Source organism: Thunnus thynnus, chromosome 15 (assembly GCF_963924715.1).
Source record: "Thunnus thynnus chromosome 15, fThuThy2.1, whole genome shotgun sequence".
Classification (NCBI taxonomy): Eukaryota; Metazoa; Chordata; class Actinopteri; order Scombriformes; family Scombridae; genus Thunnus; species Thunnus thynnus.
The window spans coordinates 3,387,636-3,403,551 of NC_089531.1; the positions used below are offsets into that span (position 1 = coordinate 3,387,636).

A 15,916-nucleotide genomic window follows, 5' to 3' on the forward strand; every position below is an offset into this window, starting at 1 on the left:
GAGGCCTCTACCAGCCTCCAAACCCACAGCCTGTGTATTAGACCCTATACTGTCTAATCTTTTTAAAAAAATGTTTCCTGTTTTTAAATCGTCCTATTCTTGAAATTATCAGTAAGTTGCTTTCCATTGGCTCTGTGCCCTCAGAGCCAATCCGCAAATTCTGAACAATTCTAGACCAATTTCCAATCTGCCTTTTTATGAAATTACTTGAAAGGGCCGCCACTAATCAACTTACTGCCTACTTATCCAACAACAATCTTTCTGATAAATTTCAGTGTGGCTTTTAGTCCTGTCATTCCACTGAAACTGCCTTGACCAGATTAGTCAGTGATTTAGTAATTACCGTTGATTCTGATTTACCATCACTGTTGCTGCTTCTTGACTTGAGTCCAGCTTTTGACACCGTGGACCACAGCGTACTTCTAAGCTGCTTGGAGAAGCATATTGGTATCCAGGGGATGGTGGTTTCTTTCATATTTATCAAATAGAACTTAACATGTAAATTACAACAATACAATCGCTGAATTTTGTGAAGTTTGGTGTACCTCAGGGTTCATTCCTTGGCCCTTTGGTTTTTTCTATTTACATGCTTCCCCTTGGTGACATCATATGCAAAAATGATATTAATATTCATTGTTATGCTGATGATACACAGCTATATGTACCTGTAAAGCCAAATGACCTTTCTCAACTCCTAAATTTAGAGGCGTGTCTATCAGAAATATTAGAAAAAAATGGATGAATACGAATTTTTTGCCATTTAATGCTGATAAAACAAAGTTATTAGCTGTTGGACCAACCAAATATGGGCACTGATGTGTTACTATTGATGGCTTTCAGAAAGCTCGACCAATAAAAACCTTGGAGTGATTTTTGATTCTCGTTCAGTCCATTATCAAGGCTATTTTCTCGTCTTAGTAATATTGCCAAAATCCAACCTATTCTATCATTGTATGATGCTGAAACCATAATCCATGGGTGTGTATCTTCCAGGCTTCATTATTTTAATGTCTTCTTCTCTGGTTCTCTTCCTAGTTGTGCTACTAGAAGTCTTCAGCTTGTTCAGAATGCTGCAGCTAGAATCTTGACAAAAACTAGAAAATTTGACCATTTAACACCCAGTCTGGCCTCTCTTCACTGGTTACCAGTGCAAGCTAGAGCTGATTTTAAGGTTCTTCTTTTAACTTGTAAGGCCTTTCATGGACTTGCACCACCTTACTGTATTAATCTGTGCTAATTATACCATATACACCAGCACGACCTCTTCGCTCTCTCGATGCTGGTCTCCTGGTCATTTCTTCAGTTAACAAAAAAACAGTTGGCTTCAGAGCATTATCTCTTATCTCTGGAATGATCTTCCATTACATGTTAAAGAAGCACGTTCAGCTTTAAATCAAGACTGAAAACCTTCCTTTATTCACTGCATTACAGTCTAACCTAGAACTTACTCTGTTCCATCACCTTTTAACATCCCTTTAACATTGATGGCTTTAATTGTCTTATTTTATTTTTTATTATTTTATGTGCTTGCTGTATGTTTTGTCCTATGTTTTCTTTTTAATTGTAAAGTGTATCAGGACCATGCTGCAGGCTGATTCTGCACTTTAAACAGAATAGAATATAGATGGATGGATGGATGGATGGATGGATGGATGGATGGATGGATAGATAGATAGATAGATAGATAGATAGATAGATAGATAGATAGATAGATGGACAGATAGATAGATGGATAGATTTTTCACAGTAATTCTACTAAAGTCTCAAAATGTTATTATTAGGATGTTTTTTATTTTAAATTTATGTAGCGTTTTTATCGTCTATGAATATTAGTTCTCTGTTTGTTTATATATGCAACTATTCATTCAGTGGCTCATTCATCCAGTTATTTAGTCCTTCGTGTCTCAGTCCTTCATGACTTTCATCGTACCCTTCTTTAAAAGAAAGCCTGTAAAAAAGGCAGTGAGCTGTCATGAAGGGTAACAGAAGGATGCTAGAATAAACTTGAAAACAACCCATATTTTCAGCTATTTTTGATCAAACATCGTGTTTGTCTGCTGTCTAACTCAAGGAGTCATTTGTTATATTTGGGGCAAATAACCCGGCAAATACAAGCCTGTGATGTTGGAGTGTAGAGATGAGAAGCTGCTGTGATCAGAGTGCTGACCTCCTGACCCTGTAACACGCTCTGACATCTTGGCTCTGTGATCACCAGTAGAGTTGCGCTGTAGTAGACACACATAGCAACGGATTATTGGATTTGTGCTGAGAAACTGTGGAGGGGAAAGGGAGAAATGAGGGGGAAATGACGGGAAAGATGGATGGAAGGGTGGAACCTTGCTTTGATTTCTATTAAAGAAAACAACAACTGTGAAGCTTGAAATTGAACGCTTGAAATTGCCTCAATAACATATCTTAATAGAAATAAAAAAGTATGACTAGAAAGTTTAATGGTAGAAATATTATCTTATTTATGACATTTATTTATTTGTAGTTTTCCTCTCTCACTATCTGGCTTTATTTATTTTTCTTTTGTCAGGTGAGGTTTATCCCTCACCGTTTCAATTTTTATTTAAAAGAAAAAGTCCAGCTTTATGATGATGGAATGAAAGATTTCTTTTATTATAATAAAAAAGCATGAATAGAAAGTGTAATGGTAGAAAAGAGTGATGTAGAGAATGTAGATGGCTTAAAAGAATAAAGACGAACAAATTAACAGTAGATTGAATAAAATCTGAGAGCATCAAACATGAAAAACTGAAGAAGGGAAACAAAACTGAAACAATATTGAGAAAAGAAAGGTGATGTGATTGATATGTTATTTTAAAATGTATATCTTAATAGCAAAAACATTTAGACTGGTTCAAAACTTAATAAAAGTGGGCGTCCTTGTCTTATGTCAGGTTCAAATAACAGCCCAACTCGACAGACGTAGGGTGTCGGGACAGAAAACAGGCATTGGGCACGACAATTGATTGTTTATATCCCCTGTAGTGTAGTGGACGACAACCAATGCTGCATCTGGGACGCCTCACGACATCCCAACAAAAAGACTAGTGTGTCAGAATTTTTCTACCTTCTCTCACCGAACTTCCACAACATGTTCTGTCACAAAGAAAGGTGATATGATTGATGATATGTTATTTTAAAATGTATATCTTTATAGCAAAAACATTTAGACTGGTTCAAAACTTAATAAAAGTTGCTCCAACTGGGCATCCTTGTCTCTGCCAGATTCAGATTACACAATATCATCCTGATAATAACCCAACCTGACAGATGTGGGGCATGGGGACCCAAAACAGGCCTTGGGTGATCGTTTAAATCCTGCATAGTGTAGTGGACAACAACCAATGTCCCTACACAACATACCAACAAAAAGACTAGCATGTCAGAATTTTTCTACCTTCTCTCACCGAGCGCAACAACTTCCACAACGTGTTCTGTAACATTGACTGATGGGTGCACAGAGTGTTCTCCTGCGCAAAACTGTAAACATGCCAAAGCCCAAGTGGAGCGATGTTGCTCATGCTGCAAGGTGGAACTGTGAAATGAGGAAAGGTTTGTGGCGTTATGGCAACCAGACAGCTGGTATCACACGCACCACTTCAGACGCCATTGCTTGTTTACGTTCTGGAAGTCCGTCCCTGGCACGTCCTTCCGATGACATCACACAGGTCATGAAAGACGGCAAGCTATGATTGGTCGGGTACCAACGTGTAGTCAGATCACGACAGAATGTGACTCTACAATCGCCTAATTTGACCTCTTATCCCTGGCATTAAAGGTTTTAGGAACTTTACAATTGTATTATCTGAAAGGTTGCTGGTTCAAATCCCCACATCACAATGTGCTGGTTCACACCTGCACACATCAGGTGTTTGAAACCTGAACCTCTGCCGGGCTTCCAACAGGAAGATTTATTTCCTGGTAGAATAAAGAGGAAAGAAACTGTCACTGTCCTAAACCAAACTCTCATCACTCTTCAAACAAACATTGTAATTTAAAAGCAGAAACTTGTTTAGTGATTCATCATCTTTAGGACGTCTCACTGCTCAACAAAATGTTGCAGAACTGTTGCCAGAGGCGGAGTGGAGATGGATTGAGGGGGCGTTTTCCTTCTTGTCACACAAAAAAAAAGAGAAAAGGATTCATTTTTATGAGCAAGTATAAACCCCTGGAGAAACAAGAAGCAAAACCTGCTCATTTAAGACGTCATTATGATGTTAATTGGCTTAATTTAATAAAATAAACCTTTCTTTAAAAAGTAATTTATGTAAATACAGTTTACAAAAGTGCTATGATGAATGTTTTAGCCCTTAAAACTCTACTGTGGATGATAATCATCCATCTGGGCAACTAAAAAACTAAAAATGTGTGTTTATAGAAAATATAAAGAACAAGTTTGATATAAAACCGACACACTGCAGCTTGTGGCCCTTCCATAGACTGTATAAAATATGGACGTAGTTACCGTGACGTCACCCGTTGGTTTCTGAAGAGCGGTTTTGAAGCTCAAAGCAAGCCGCTCCAGCCGTCCCCATTTTGGCAGTGCGTGACGCTGCCTAACTCCCAACCAATCAAAAATGGGCAAAGAGGCGGGTCGAATGGCTGAAACAAGCCACCTAGCGGCTGGCGGACCTGTCACTCGAAGCAGCCATGTCCTTCATTATGCAGAACTTTACGGCTTAATAACATTTAAACAGGTGAGTTATAAAAAAATTCACCCCCGGTACAGTTGTCATGAAAGAGGAAATTAGCTACAGAGACCAAAACCGTTGTTTGTACCAGGCTGTAAACATGTTTATTTCTGCTGTAAAGTTGGGCATTTTAACATGGGGGTCTATGGGGATTGACTCACTGTTGGAGCCTCAAGTGGCCATTCAAGGAACTGCACTTCCACATTGGCTTCATTTTACAGCCTCGGAGGTTGCCGCTTGGGCCCTTCAGACGTCTCTGGCATCACTGGTCATCAAAAATATTTTTATATTTTACAGGGGGAAAAAGATAGAAGAAAAATCTAAAAAAAATACTCAGAAATGATCTTTAGACGCTTCATTTCACTGGTTAAATTTTAAAGCAGCCTCTATTAGCTGCTAAACGTATTGAAACACAAGCGTCTCAGTAAAGAAGAAAAGAGATGTTGAGGTGATTTCCTGTGTCTCTCTGCAGAAGAAGAAAGAGCTAGTAGCTAGTGGCTCAGCGTATAACATCCATTTTCTTTACTGTTGAGCCGAAGACAGAAATAAACGAGGAAGCATCTTCTTCTCCTTTGTTAAATGTGACCGAGTGCTGCCGTGAAAAGCACCGGCAGAGGCTAATGATTTTCTCTGCTGCCAAGTGCATTACAGGAACAAACACTCCACTTCCAGCGAGGAGGAAACGCTAAATTCGAGTCATTCATCTTACCGCTCCGTCCCATCATGTCCTCCCTGTGCAGCACATTACACACATTAGCAGACGCTAACGACGTTCTCCGCTTTTTTTTTTTTTTTTAAACGAGGCCTCCGATACCCGGTGATGATGAATGGTTCCTGTTACCGTGTGAGGGATGAGATGATCGCCCTGGGAGGAGCGACAGGGAATGCAGAGATGAAGAGGAGGAGGAGGGGGGAGGGGGGGATGATTGGGTTTTTTAGAGTGAAGATAGATGATGTGACAAAGGGAGCCGGTGTGATCTGGTGGGATTTGAACCTATGAGGGATGGGGGTGAACACTGAGGGAATGCAGAGAGGATGATTGGGGGGGTTTTAGCCTCGAACTGAAGACAGATATGTGACATAAGGAGCAGAATAATCTGAGGGTTTGATGGGGTGAACGCTGGGAGGTGAGGGAGGGAATACAGAGCGGGCAGTGAAAGAAAGAAAGAAAGAAAACACATAGACGGTTTGACAGAAAGGTCAAAGTAAACCAAACATTTCAACTATGAGTTGATCGGTGACAGACTGCCGTCGGATATTATCATCGTATAATCCGGAGAGGTGAAGAAATGAGCCGTAAGGTGATGTTTACATGTGAATGAGGAAGATTTTAATAGAGAAGATAAAGATTTCAACCTTTGTCGACTGTGTTAGTCTGAAAAAGAAGCTGAAGTGTTTATTAACGCTAGAAGAATGAAGTAAAGTGAAGCTCAATCATATTCAAGTGAAGATACAAAGCGTTATAGCAATGTCTGTGGGATCTAGAGACATGAATTAATTAGTTAATTGACTATTTTGATCATAAAATAGTCTGTGAAGAGTAGAAATTAGTGTTGAAGACGAGTGTTGAGTAACATTTTTCTGACAGAGGAGCCAGTACAAGTTGGAGATTTTAAGCCAGTGTGATGATTTGACACATATTATTATTAGAAAGCTTTTATAGAAATAGTATTTGTTGTTTTACATGTTTATAACAGTTCATACCAGTTAAGTGGAACCAGATAGAATCAAATCATGTTTGTCAGAAATTCACAATATCTACGACTCAGAATCACCAGTCGGAGGCTGACATGACGTCTCCTAGAAATCACATTTACTGTATATACGACTGAATAATTCTCCCAAATATGATGCACTGTCAAACATATAACTGTCTGCATTATATTCACAGGCAATGAAACGATATGTTAATATATTATTTACTGTATTAAACCAAGACTATTTGTCTCTAACCTGAACCAGATGAGTCTAAACAGAGCTAACAAAAGGTTTAATATTACTATAGTTACTACCAGCAGACATTGTAATAATAATAATAATAATAATAATAATAATAATAATAAGCTTTATTTATAGAGCACCTTTCATGACATAAGATGCAGCTCAAAGTGCTTTACAAAAGAAATATAAAACATAGATACACACACACATACATATATATATACATACATAAACATATACATGTAGTGTAATATTGGAGGAAAAAATAATGAAATATGTTGTGACTGAATATTTTACTCATGCATCATTCTTGCAACTCGCCAAATAAGTTAATTAACAACAGTTTCTCATTATGTTGAGAGAAATAATGAAGCCAGTTTTTCCTGCTAAACGTCCTGGCTGTAGCAGTTTAGTTGTATATAAACATCATTTCTAGGAGACGAGCTGGTTTTTTCCTTGTAATTATGGTCAGAACGACATGAAAACGTGGCAGAATTCCCGCCATGAATGAGAGACTTTTCGTTGATGCCCACAAACCCAAAAAACTGCAAACTGAGTTCCTGCAAGAGCTGCTGTAAAAAAAAAAAAAAAGTTCCTGTCAAAAAAAGTAGCATTAAATCAGCAGTTTCTCATTTCTGTTTAGGCCTGAAGGGTGAAAACATAGAAGGAGAAACGGCAGAAAAAAGCTCAGAGGGCGATGGCAATTTCGTCAGGACCAGGGAGGGCGTAGCGGAGATAGATAGTATAAGGTGGGGATTTAAACAGATGGGGGGGGGGGTGTAGAGCTGAACGTGGAGAGGATGATTGGCTTTTTAATGGTAAACGACAACGGTAGGTGAAGAGGGAAAATGAGCCAGAAGAGCCGGCATAATCTGGAGGTTTCAGCTCGTAAATGGAGGGAAGAGAGAGGAGAGATGGATACTCGGGGAAGAGGGATGATGGAACATGAAGAGAGTGATGATGGGAGGGGATGGAGGGGGGGGAGGGGGGGGGGGGTTTAGCATTTTAAATGTGTAGAAGAGAAACCAGGCAGAGGATTTGGGACCTGAAAAGTCTCACGTTTCCACCATTAACTGAAGGGATCTTCACTGGATTTCAATCTATCACGTTTCAGCGGGAACAGTATGGACTACAAATGTATGTGAGCGAACAGATGGATGGAAAAAAAATTTCCTTAAAGAGAGAAGGTCTTACATGTACTATTAATACCGTCCCCGCCATTTAGCTCTGCTTCCTAAAGTTCTGTCCCGGCTGTCGTCCGAGCGATAACTCCTCTGGATTTAATATCTTCCTGACAGACTAATTCAGCTGTTCGCTCTTTTATTCTATTATCAACATTTTATCCTTCTTTGAAACTTCTTCATTATCTTTCTGTCCCTCCGGTTTTCTCTCTGTTTGCTGTTTCATGACAGTTTTTTCTGTATTAAAGCACTTTTTTAATCATTGTGACATGCAGTGAATTACATTTCTGCTGAAAGTGTCATTCATTTAATTTACTCTATAAATATGTTGTACGTTAGTGTGTCGTTATCTTTATTGTCCTTTAACCAGTTTCTAATTTGCTTCCTGTCGCCTCTTTTGTTCATGATTTTTTTCTCTTTTACTGTGAAATTTCTCCTTCCTTCCTTCCCTTTTCTGTCCCTGGTTCAAGTCTAGACCAGGACCCAAAGCAGCTGATAAAAACTCCATCAGAAGAGACAAATTATTAAAAGAAAACATATCCTTGTGAATGTACTATTTGAATTATTTTTGCATAGTTTTATTTTGACACAAATTCACTTAAAATATGTGCAACATTTTCATGGAAACATAACTTCTGTCTTCTTCTTCTTTAGTTCCTCTCTCAGCTCCGAGGAACCTGCGGGTGTCGGAGGAGTGGTACAACCGCTTCAGGATCAGCTGGGACGCTCCACCGTCACCCACCATGGGCTACAGAGTCGTCTACCAGCCTTTATCTGGTAATTCACAATCACACACAACTTTCTATTACTAATATTCCTTCTAATATTGTTCTATATTCCTACCAGTAGAAGGACTAAAAGTGTAAAGTTTGTCCTGATGGTGCTGCTGCAGGAAAGAGGAAGCGTTCATCATCTGAGGAGCATGAATTATGCTTCTGCAGGCTGCACATTTATGTTTGTTTTCTACGGTTCAGACACACCGACTGACTGAATCGACCAGACAACATCCTTTACATGCAGGTCCACATGACAGCTTGTTGAGATTTGGAGGATATTAATAATAATAATAATAACAATAATAATAATAATCTTTATATATTTATATAGCACCTTTAAAAACACAGTTTACAAAGTGCTTTGACAGACAAAGCAAAAGTAGAACAATGCAAAGCAAAGACACAAAAAAACCCCCAAAACAAACAAACAACTCATTATAGAAAACAATAATGAGATGATAAAAAGATTAAAAGACAATACGGAGATGCTCGAAAGACAACATTAAATAAAAACAAGTCTGTAAAAATGGATTTTAAGAAGTGATTTAAAAGAAGTCAGTGATTCTGTGAAGTCACTGAGGATGTGTGCATTGACCCCTCTGTGACCTGAGGGAGGCGCTAGAGGAAGAAAAGGATTTATCTTTTAGGGATCATGAATATCTGCAACAAATTTTAAGGAAAAAACGGTTAAATTCAGCAAAAACTCAGTTTAGGATAAGTTGTGCCTCGAACAGCATGTCTGGTTCTGCTCAGTAGGAAATAAATGATATAAAAACAAAGAATAGACTGCAGTCACACACATCTGCATGTAAATACACACACACACCAGTCAGTAATAATGACATTAACACATACAGTACGGTTCTGTAAAAAGCAAAATATTTTTCTAATCATGTTTGATTTGATCCAAATTCTATATTGGATCAAAAAAGTTAAATAAAAACTAAATGAATAGAAAAGTTCAACAGATCTTTTATCTGATGTAAAGTTGTTACTTTTACATTTTAATGCTAAACTTCAGATTTGCTCTTTTGGATGGTTTATTATTTCCACATCTAATCTCATAAGAAGAAGAAGAACTAACAGATAAACGCATGTTTTCATTTATATTCTGGTGCTTTTACATAACTTTTAACTCTCACACTTCACTTCTGTCACTTTTGCACTTTCCGTCTCCGACTTATTTCTCATCCTCTCCTACTTGGTGGAATTGAAGCTAATGATCGTATCTGAACTCGCTCCTCTGTCTCTCCGTGCTCCTCGCCTTCACTGACCGTTTGCTCCTCCTTGACGTGGCTCCTCAATTATCCCGCCTCTCCGCAGCCCCGGGATCAGCTCTGGAGACCTTCGTCGGCGAGGACGTGAACACCATGCTGATCGTCAATCTGCTGAGTGGAACCGAGTACAGCGTCAAGGTCATCGCCTCCTACACCACCGGATCCAGCGAGGCCCTCGCAGGAAGGGCCAAGACCTGTGAGTCACATCTTCGATCTGCTGCCATTAATCAGTAACTATTCACATAAACAAATACAAATATAAGAAGTTAAGACATAAATAATATTTAGAAAACACTCTTGTACAGCTTCCAGCTATGTTAATGCAGATGAATCATCCGTATCTATCAACTCATTCATGGTCCGTATGTTGTAGAGGTGAGTCTGAATACAAATACGTTATTCAGCAGAGCACAAATAGTGGGTTTTATACTAATATTTGTTTTATACAAATATTTTAAAAGTTATTTGTTGGGGGTGTTCCTCAGAGATAAAGCTGAGCTACTCTCCTTTCAATCCAGTCCACTTTATTTATTTATATAACACGATTTTAACAAACACAAGGTTTCCAAAGTGCTGCACAGCAAGATAGAAAACACAATAAATAGCACAACAGAACACAATAAAACGATGAAGGACACAAGAGGATAAAAGTAATAAAATGAGATAAAATCAAATAAAATAAGATAAAATCAAATAAAATAAGATAAAAACCAATAAATTAAATAAAATGAAATAAATAAAGTGCACTGCTCACACAAGTTGCAAAACGCTACATGGTGTAAAAGCCAGAGAGAAGAGGTGGGTTTAAAGAAGAGGTTTAAAATGAGACGGTGAGGAGGCCTAATGTCTGATGTGCAGCGGTAGTCCGTTCCACAGTTTTGGAGCTGCGACAGCAAATGCTGGTTCACCTCTGAGCTTAAGCCTCCGAGCTTTAGGCACCGTCAGGAGCAGCTGGTCAGCTGACCTGAGAGAGCGGCTGGGCGTGTAGGGCTGCAGCAGCTCAGAGAGGTAAGGTGGGGCTTTCGACAAAGTTAGGTTGTAAAAAATAGGCAATAAATGAAAAGTGCAAAGCAATAATCGCCTTTGAAGTTCCTCCCCACATGTTACCTGCTGTGCTGTCTCTGTGTTACGGGTATATAAATAGGTAGAGGTCTGTCTGCGATGAGGTGATGAATAAAGTTTTATCTCAGTAGTCAGCGCAGTCGTCTATGATCTGAGACTCCAGTTCAAGACCCAATGTGGGGACCTCGTTCATAAGATAGTTTATTGATGAACGCTTATTGTAACACTTTAATTTTCTAAAATTAAAAGTGTCATGAAAACAAAAACAGGATTTTTAAGCCTCTTTCCACTTTTATTCGAATACAAATACAGATACAGATACAAATACTGAGATCTCTGCACATCCCTAGTTTGTTGCTAAACAAAAGATCAAACATATCATGTACATGTTGCTTATTTTCTTCCAGGTCACAATGAAGAAATTCAACTCTCAACCTGCACATTTTAGTGTGTCAGTAAACTATAGAAAGTCAAATTTTGACACAAATAGACATTTTTGTCTTGAGATTCAGCAAAATGTTATTTATTAGTTACAGTAATTATATTTATGTGCTTGAGACGTCCACAGCTTTGATTTATCCCAAATCTCATCTGTCCAGTTATGTTTAATCTCATGAATCTACGTCTCAGTTGGAGTTGCTGCTGTTTACACGACAGTTTAAAGACTTAAATGCACAAATCATTTATATAAACTGCATCTAACATCACTTATCGTACCTGCAGCCACATCGTCTCTTCTCTTTTTCAAACACCTGATCCATTAATTCATTATATATCTTCTCCCAGCTCTACAAACTAATTACAGGATTCAGCCTTGATTCTTTTTTTATTATTATTTTTTTAGTAGCTGTAACCAGAACCACTGATTAAAAAGAGCTCGGATGGAGTCTCGGCCTTGTTAGCTTCACAGTCCTGCTTCATTTTTATTCTGCTCTTTTGAGGTTAGTTACTCTATGAAGACGGACTGGATTGTGTTTTCATAGCAGTGGCGTATTTACAGTATGTTACATCATCCCACACAGCGGGTCAGACTCTTTCCTCCAGTGGTTGTTCCCTGACAAAAATCTAAAGTTATAATTTGTGCAGCTACACAGACAGTTTCTTAAAAGTAATACGATTTAAGTCTGTTGTTCTGAAATATCAAACGTCACTTTCTTGATTCACTTCCCTGAAAGGTTTTGCAACAGACACACAGACACGTCTTCATTGGCACAATTTTCCCACATTTTAAACTATTTTCCACGTCAGACCAGTATTTCTCTGCTCTCACACCATGTTCTCGTCAGTGTCTTAATTGTTTGCTTGGCATTTTCCAAACCTGATCATTTATGCACCTTGTTATCAGACTTTTCTGTCTGTTCCCACCGCTTTGAATACAAGTGCATGAAACGATCTCCTCTAATCTAATCAGAGGAGCAGCCAGACACCTGCAGACATCAATACCTTGATAGCCATCTGACACTTTTTAACGGCAACTTCACCTAATTACATCCCAGAGCTGCAATGAACTGTAGATGCAATAGATTTAAGTTATCTCACCGGTGAGATTGTGGATACTTCCCGAGGCTCCTCCAGTGTCGAGTGTCTGGCCCTCGTTCGATCAATCAGTGCTTCTCAAGTACAATCATTGGAGCCTGGATTTCCCTCCCGTGCATAATAATTAAACACTTTACTGAAGGCTGGTCTATTGGTGAAATAGCCCCCTTTTTGAAACTGAAAGGTCTCTGGTTTGATCTGATCCCCTTTTATCTGTTCTCATTCCTCTCTGTGTAAGAGCTCTCCATACTAGCGTCACCTGAACGCCAGAACATGGAGCTCTAAATGGACGCTTTGAATTGAAACCACCAGCTGCATGATAATTAAACACTTCTTGGTTGATTTGGAGTTTGGAGAGGAGGGGTCGGGGGGGGCAAAGAAATGGAGAAAGAGGAGATAAGACAAGGGGGGACGAATCCTGATGAAGATGGGGGGAAAAGAAGAAGAAGAAGAAACGATGGAGAGATGGGTTGGAATTCAAAAAAAGAGAGAGAAAGATGATTTGAGGCCAGTGGGATCCCAGGAGTGTCTGTCATATTTCTCAGCAGCATGTTAATGAAGCCAACGGACCGATAGAGATGAGCGGACTGATGCCTCAATGTCACATAGCAGCACAAATAATACAGCTGAGGACCAAAGTGAGACAGGAGCTCCTTCTTCTTCTGTAATATCGCTTTATTTTAGCCTTTGATTTAAGCTATTTTAGCCTTTGGTTTAAGTTATTTTAGCCTTTGATTTAAGCTATTTTAGCCTTTGGTTTAAGTTATTTTAGCCTTTGATTTAAGCTATTTTAGCCTTTGGTTTAAGTTATTTTAGCCTTTGGTTTAAACTATTTTAGCCTTTGGTTTGAGTTATTTTAGCCTTTGGTTTAAGTTATTTTAGCCTTTGTTTTAAGCTATTTTAGCCTTTGGTTTAAGTTATTTTAGCCTTTGGTTTAAGCTATTTTAGCCTTTGGTTTGAGTTATTTTAGCCTTTGGTTTAAGTTATTTTAGCCTTTGGTTTAAGCTATTTTAGCCTTTGGTTTGAGTTATTTTAGCCTTTGGTTTAAGTTATTTTAGCCTTTGGTTTAAGCTATTTTAGCCTTTGGTTTGAGTTATTTTAGCCTTTGGTTTAAGTTATTTTAGCCTTTGGTTTAAGCTATTTTAGCCTTTGGTTTGAGTTATTTTAGCCTTTGGTTTAAGTTATTTTAGCCTTTGATTTAAGCTATCTTAGCCTTTGGTTTAAGCTATTTTAGCCTTTGGTTTAAGTTATTTTAGCCTCTGGTTTAAGTTATGTACAATTTAAACAGCCAGTGATGGATGAACATTACTGATGCTTTTTGTTTCTGCTGTAATTGAAAGGATACAAGTCCAGAATGTGAAACTCATTAAGACTTGAACAATAAGTAGAAATAGTTTAGAAAATGTTATTATATCAGGATAAACTCCTTGACATGTGTCATCTTATTTTCAATGGGGTCCCAAAACAAACATTCACAAAACAAATGAAAAACAGAACAATAAAAAACACAAGACACAATAGTAGATAACACAGCAACACAACAATGAAAAAAAAAAAAACTAAAATGAGAAAAATTAGATTACTATAAACAAAAGCAAAAGCCTGAAACATAAAAGCCTTTTTCACCAGCTTAGATACAAAAGGGACCATAAAGAGCTGATTGAGTGTGTTGGTGAGTGATGTGAATCATAATGAACAAAAAATGTTTTAAACAATAAGGAAAGTTAAAATTGAAGCATTTAACAAATAAACTGGTATCAGTCAGATTAGCTGCAGTATAGTTGCACTTTCATCTCTGTGGTCTAAGTTTGGTTAAGTGAAGGCAACTAAAACCATCTCTGTGTCAAAGTTTCACGCTTTGTACAGTCAGGCTTGACGTGTCACATCATGGAGACGACCGTCATCATCTGCACAACCGTAGGAGGTTGCTTGTCAGGAGAATGTAGACGGAGGTCACATTAAGTGTTTGAACAAACAACTGATGATGTCATCTTTGGTGACAGACAGTCAGCAAAATGAAGGCTGTGTTTCCGCCATTTATCTGGATCCAGGTCGCCATGGCAGCAGGCTGAAAAAGGTTTCTCATGCATCTTTTTCCCTTCGTCACGTCCTTCAGCTCTTACTGGATACTGCAGTGTCCACAGGTCAGATCATAATGATTATCAATGAGTAATAGTAACAATAATGATAATAAACTTTATTTATAAAGCACCTTTCATACATGAAATGCAGCTCTACTTTACAAAGATTTCATAAAAACTAATAAACAATAAGATGTGTGAAGCAATAAGTGAGATTCAATAGAATAGTCAAGGCTATAAAAATGTAAACAGTCTGTTTAAAAGCAAGATTAAAAAGATGTATTCAAGGATTATGGACAGGCTGTTCGACATTTTTGGTCCATAATAAGAGAAGTCTTCCTCCGGCGGGGCCTGGACCACCTCCACAGGGGGTCCAGCAGACATCTGATGTCCCTGAAACACCTCCACTGACTCTCTCAGGGAAAATGGTTCTACTTTTCTTCCGGTTGTTGGAGCTCCTCATCTTATCCGTAGTATTATTATTATTATTCCTGCCCTCTCATTAAATCACATGGTGAGATTTTTTACATAAACATTATGCAGAGATACATTATGCATTTGTACTTAAATCCAAAATAATGCAGATTACATTTTAGGCTCAACTCATGGAAAATGTTCTGTTTTGTCAGAGTGAAATGTAAAATATACTGTGATGTACGAGGCCATTACTGACTCACAGAAACAGGCATGCTAATATCTGTGAACTCAGAACAAGTGACGCTTTCAAAAGTTGGATGATAAAAGTCCATACATACCATTTGCATAAATAGAGCTTGTATGTGTGTGTGTGGGTTTGTTTGGGTGTCTGTTTTATGAGCCGAACTCTTGGAGCAAAGACAGTGCAGCTATATATTTCTCTCTCTGTAAATAACTCCATGAAAAAAAACACACGCGCGCCGGTGCGTCGGTGTCCTTGAAGCCAACTAGCCGTACGTTTTTTTTAAAATCTGTCATCTGTCATTGTTTTTTTTAAATCTCACACTCTCTTGATGCCTTTTATGTCTTATGTAAAGCACTTTGAATTGCCTCGTTGTTGTTGAAACGTGCAATACAAATAAACTCGCCTTGCAAACAGGATGGTGTGTGTGGTTTCTCAGATGAGTTGCAGCTATATACATATATATATATATATACAGTTTTATTATCACACTAGTGTGTAAAGAAGAAACACCATAGTGTATATTTTTAGAGTTTTGAAGATGCCTCAAGTTGCTTTTTTGTCAGAGTTTCAAAGTCAGAATATCTAAATTGTGGAAAAAGGAATAAACATCTCCTGAACATGGCACTTTGTAGCCTTATTTTCCTCAATTAAAGAGCAATTATCTTTAAAATCACCTCTGAAAAACACAGACAGTACTGTAT

The 15,916-nt window shown here is 38.2% G+C and overlaps 1 protein-coding gene across 6 annotated transcripts in view; it reads left to right on the plus strand.

The window, feature by feature from the left end:
• Positions 1 to 15,916, plus strand: part of LOC137198211 (collagen alpha-1(XIV) chain-like) — a 222,721-nt gene that overhangs the window by 104,841 nt on the left and 101,964 nt on the right. For all 6 annotated transcript variants that reach the window (XM_067611887.1, XM_067611892.1, XM_067611891.1 and 3 more), the window contains 2 exons: positions 8,477 to 8,599; positions 9,922 to 10,071. In XM_067611887.1, the coding sequence (XP_067467988.1) occupies positions 8,477 to 8,599; positions 9,922 to 10,071 (273 nt within the window). The remainder of the gene's footprint in view (positions 1 to 8,476; positions 8,600 to 9,921; positions 10,072 to 15,916) is intronic.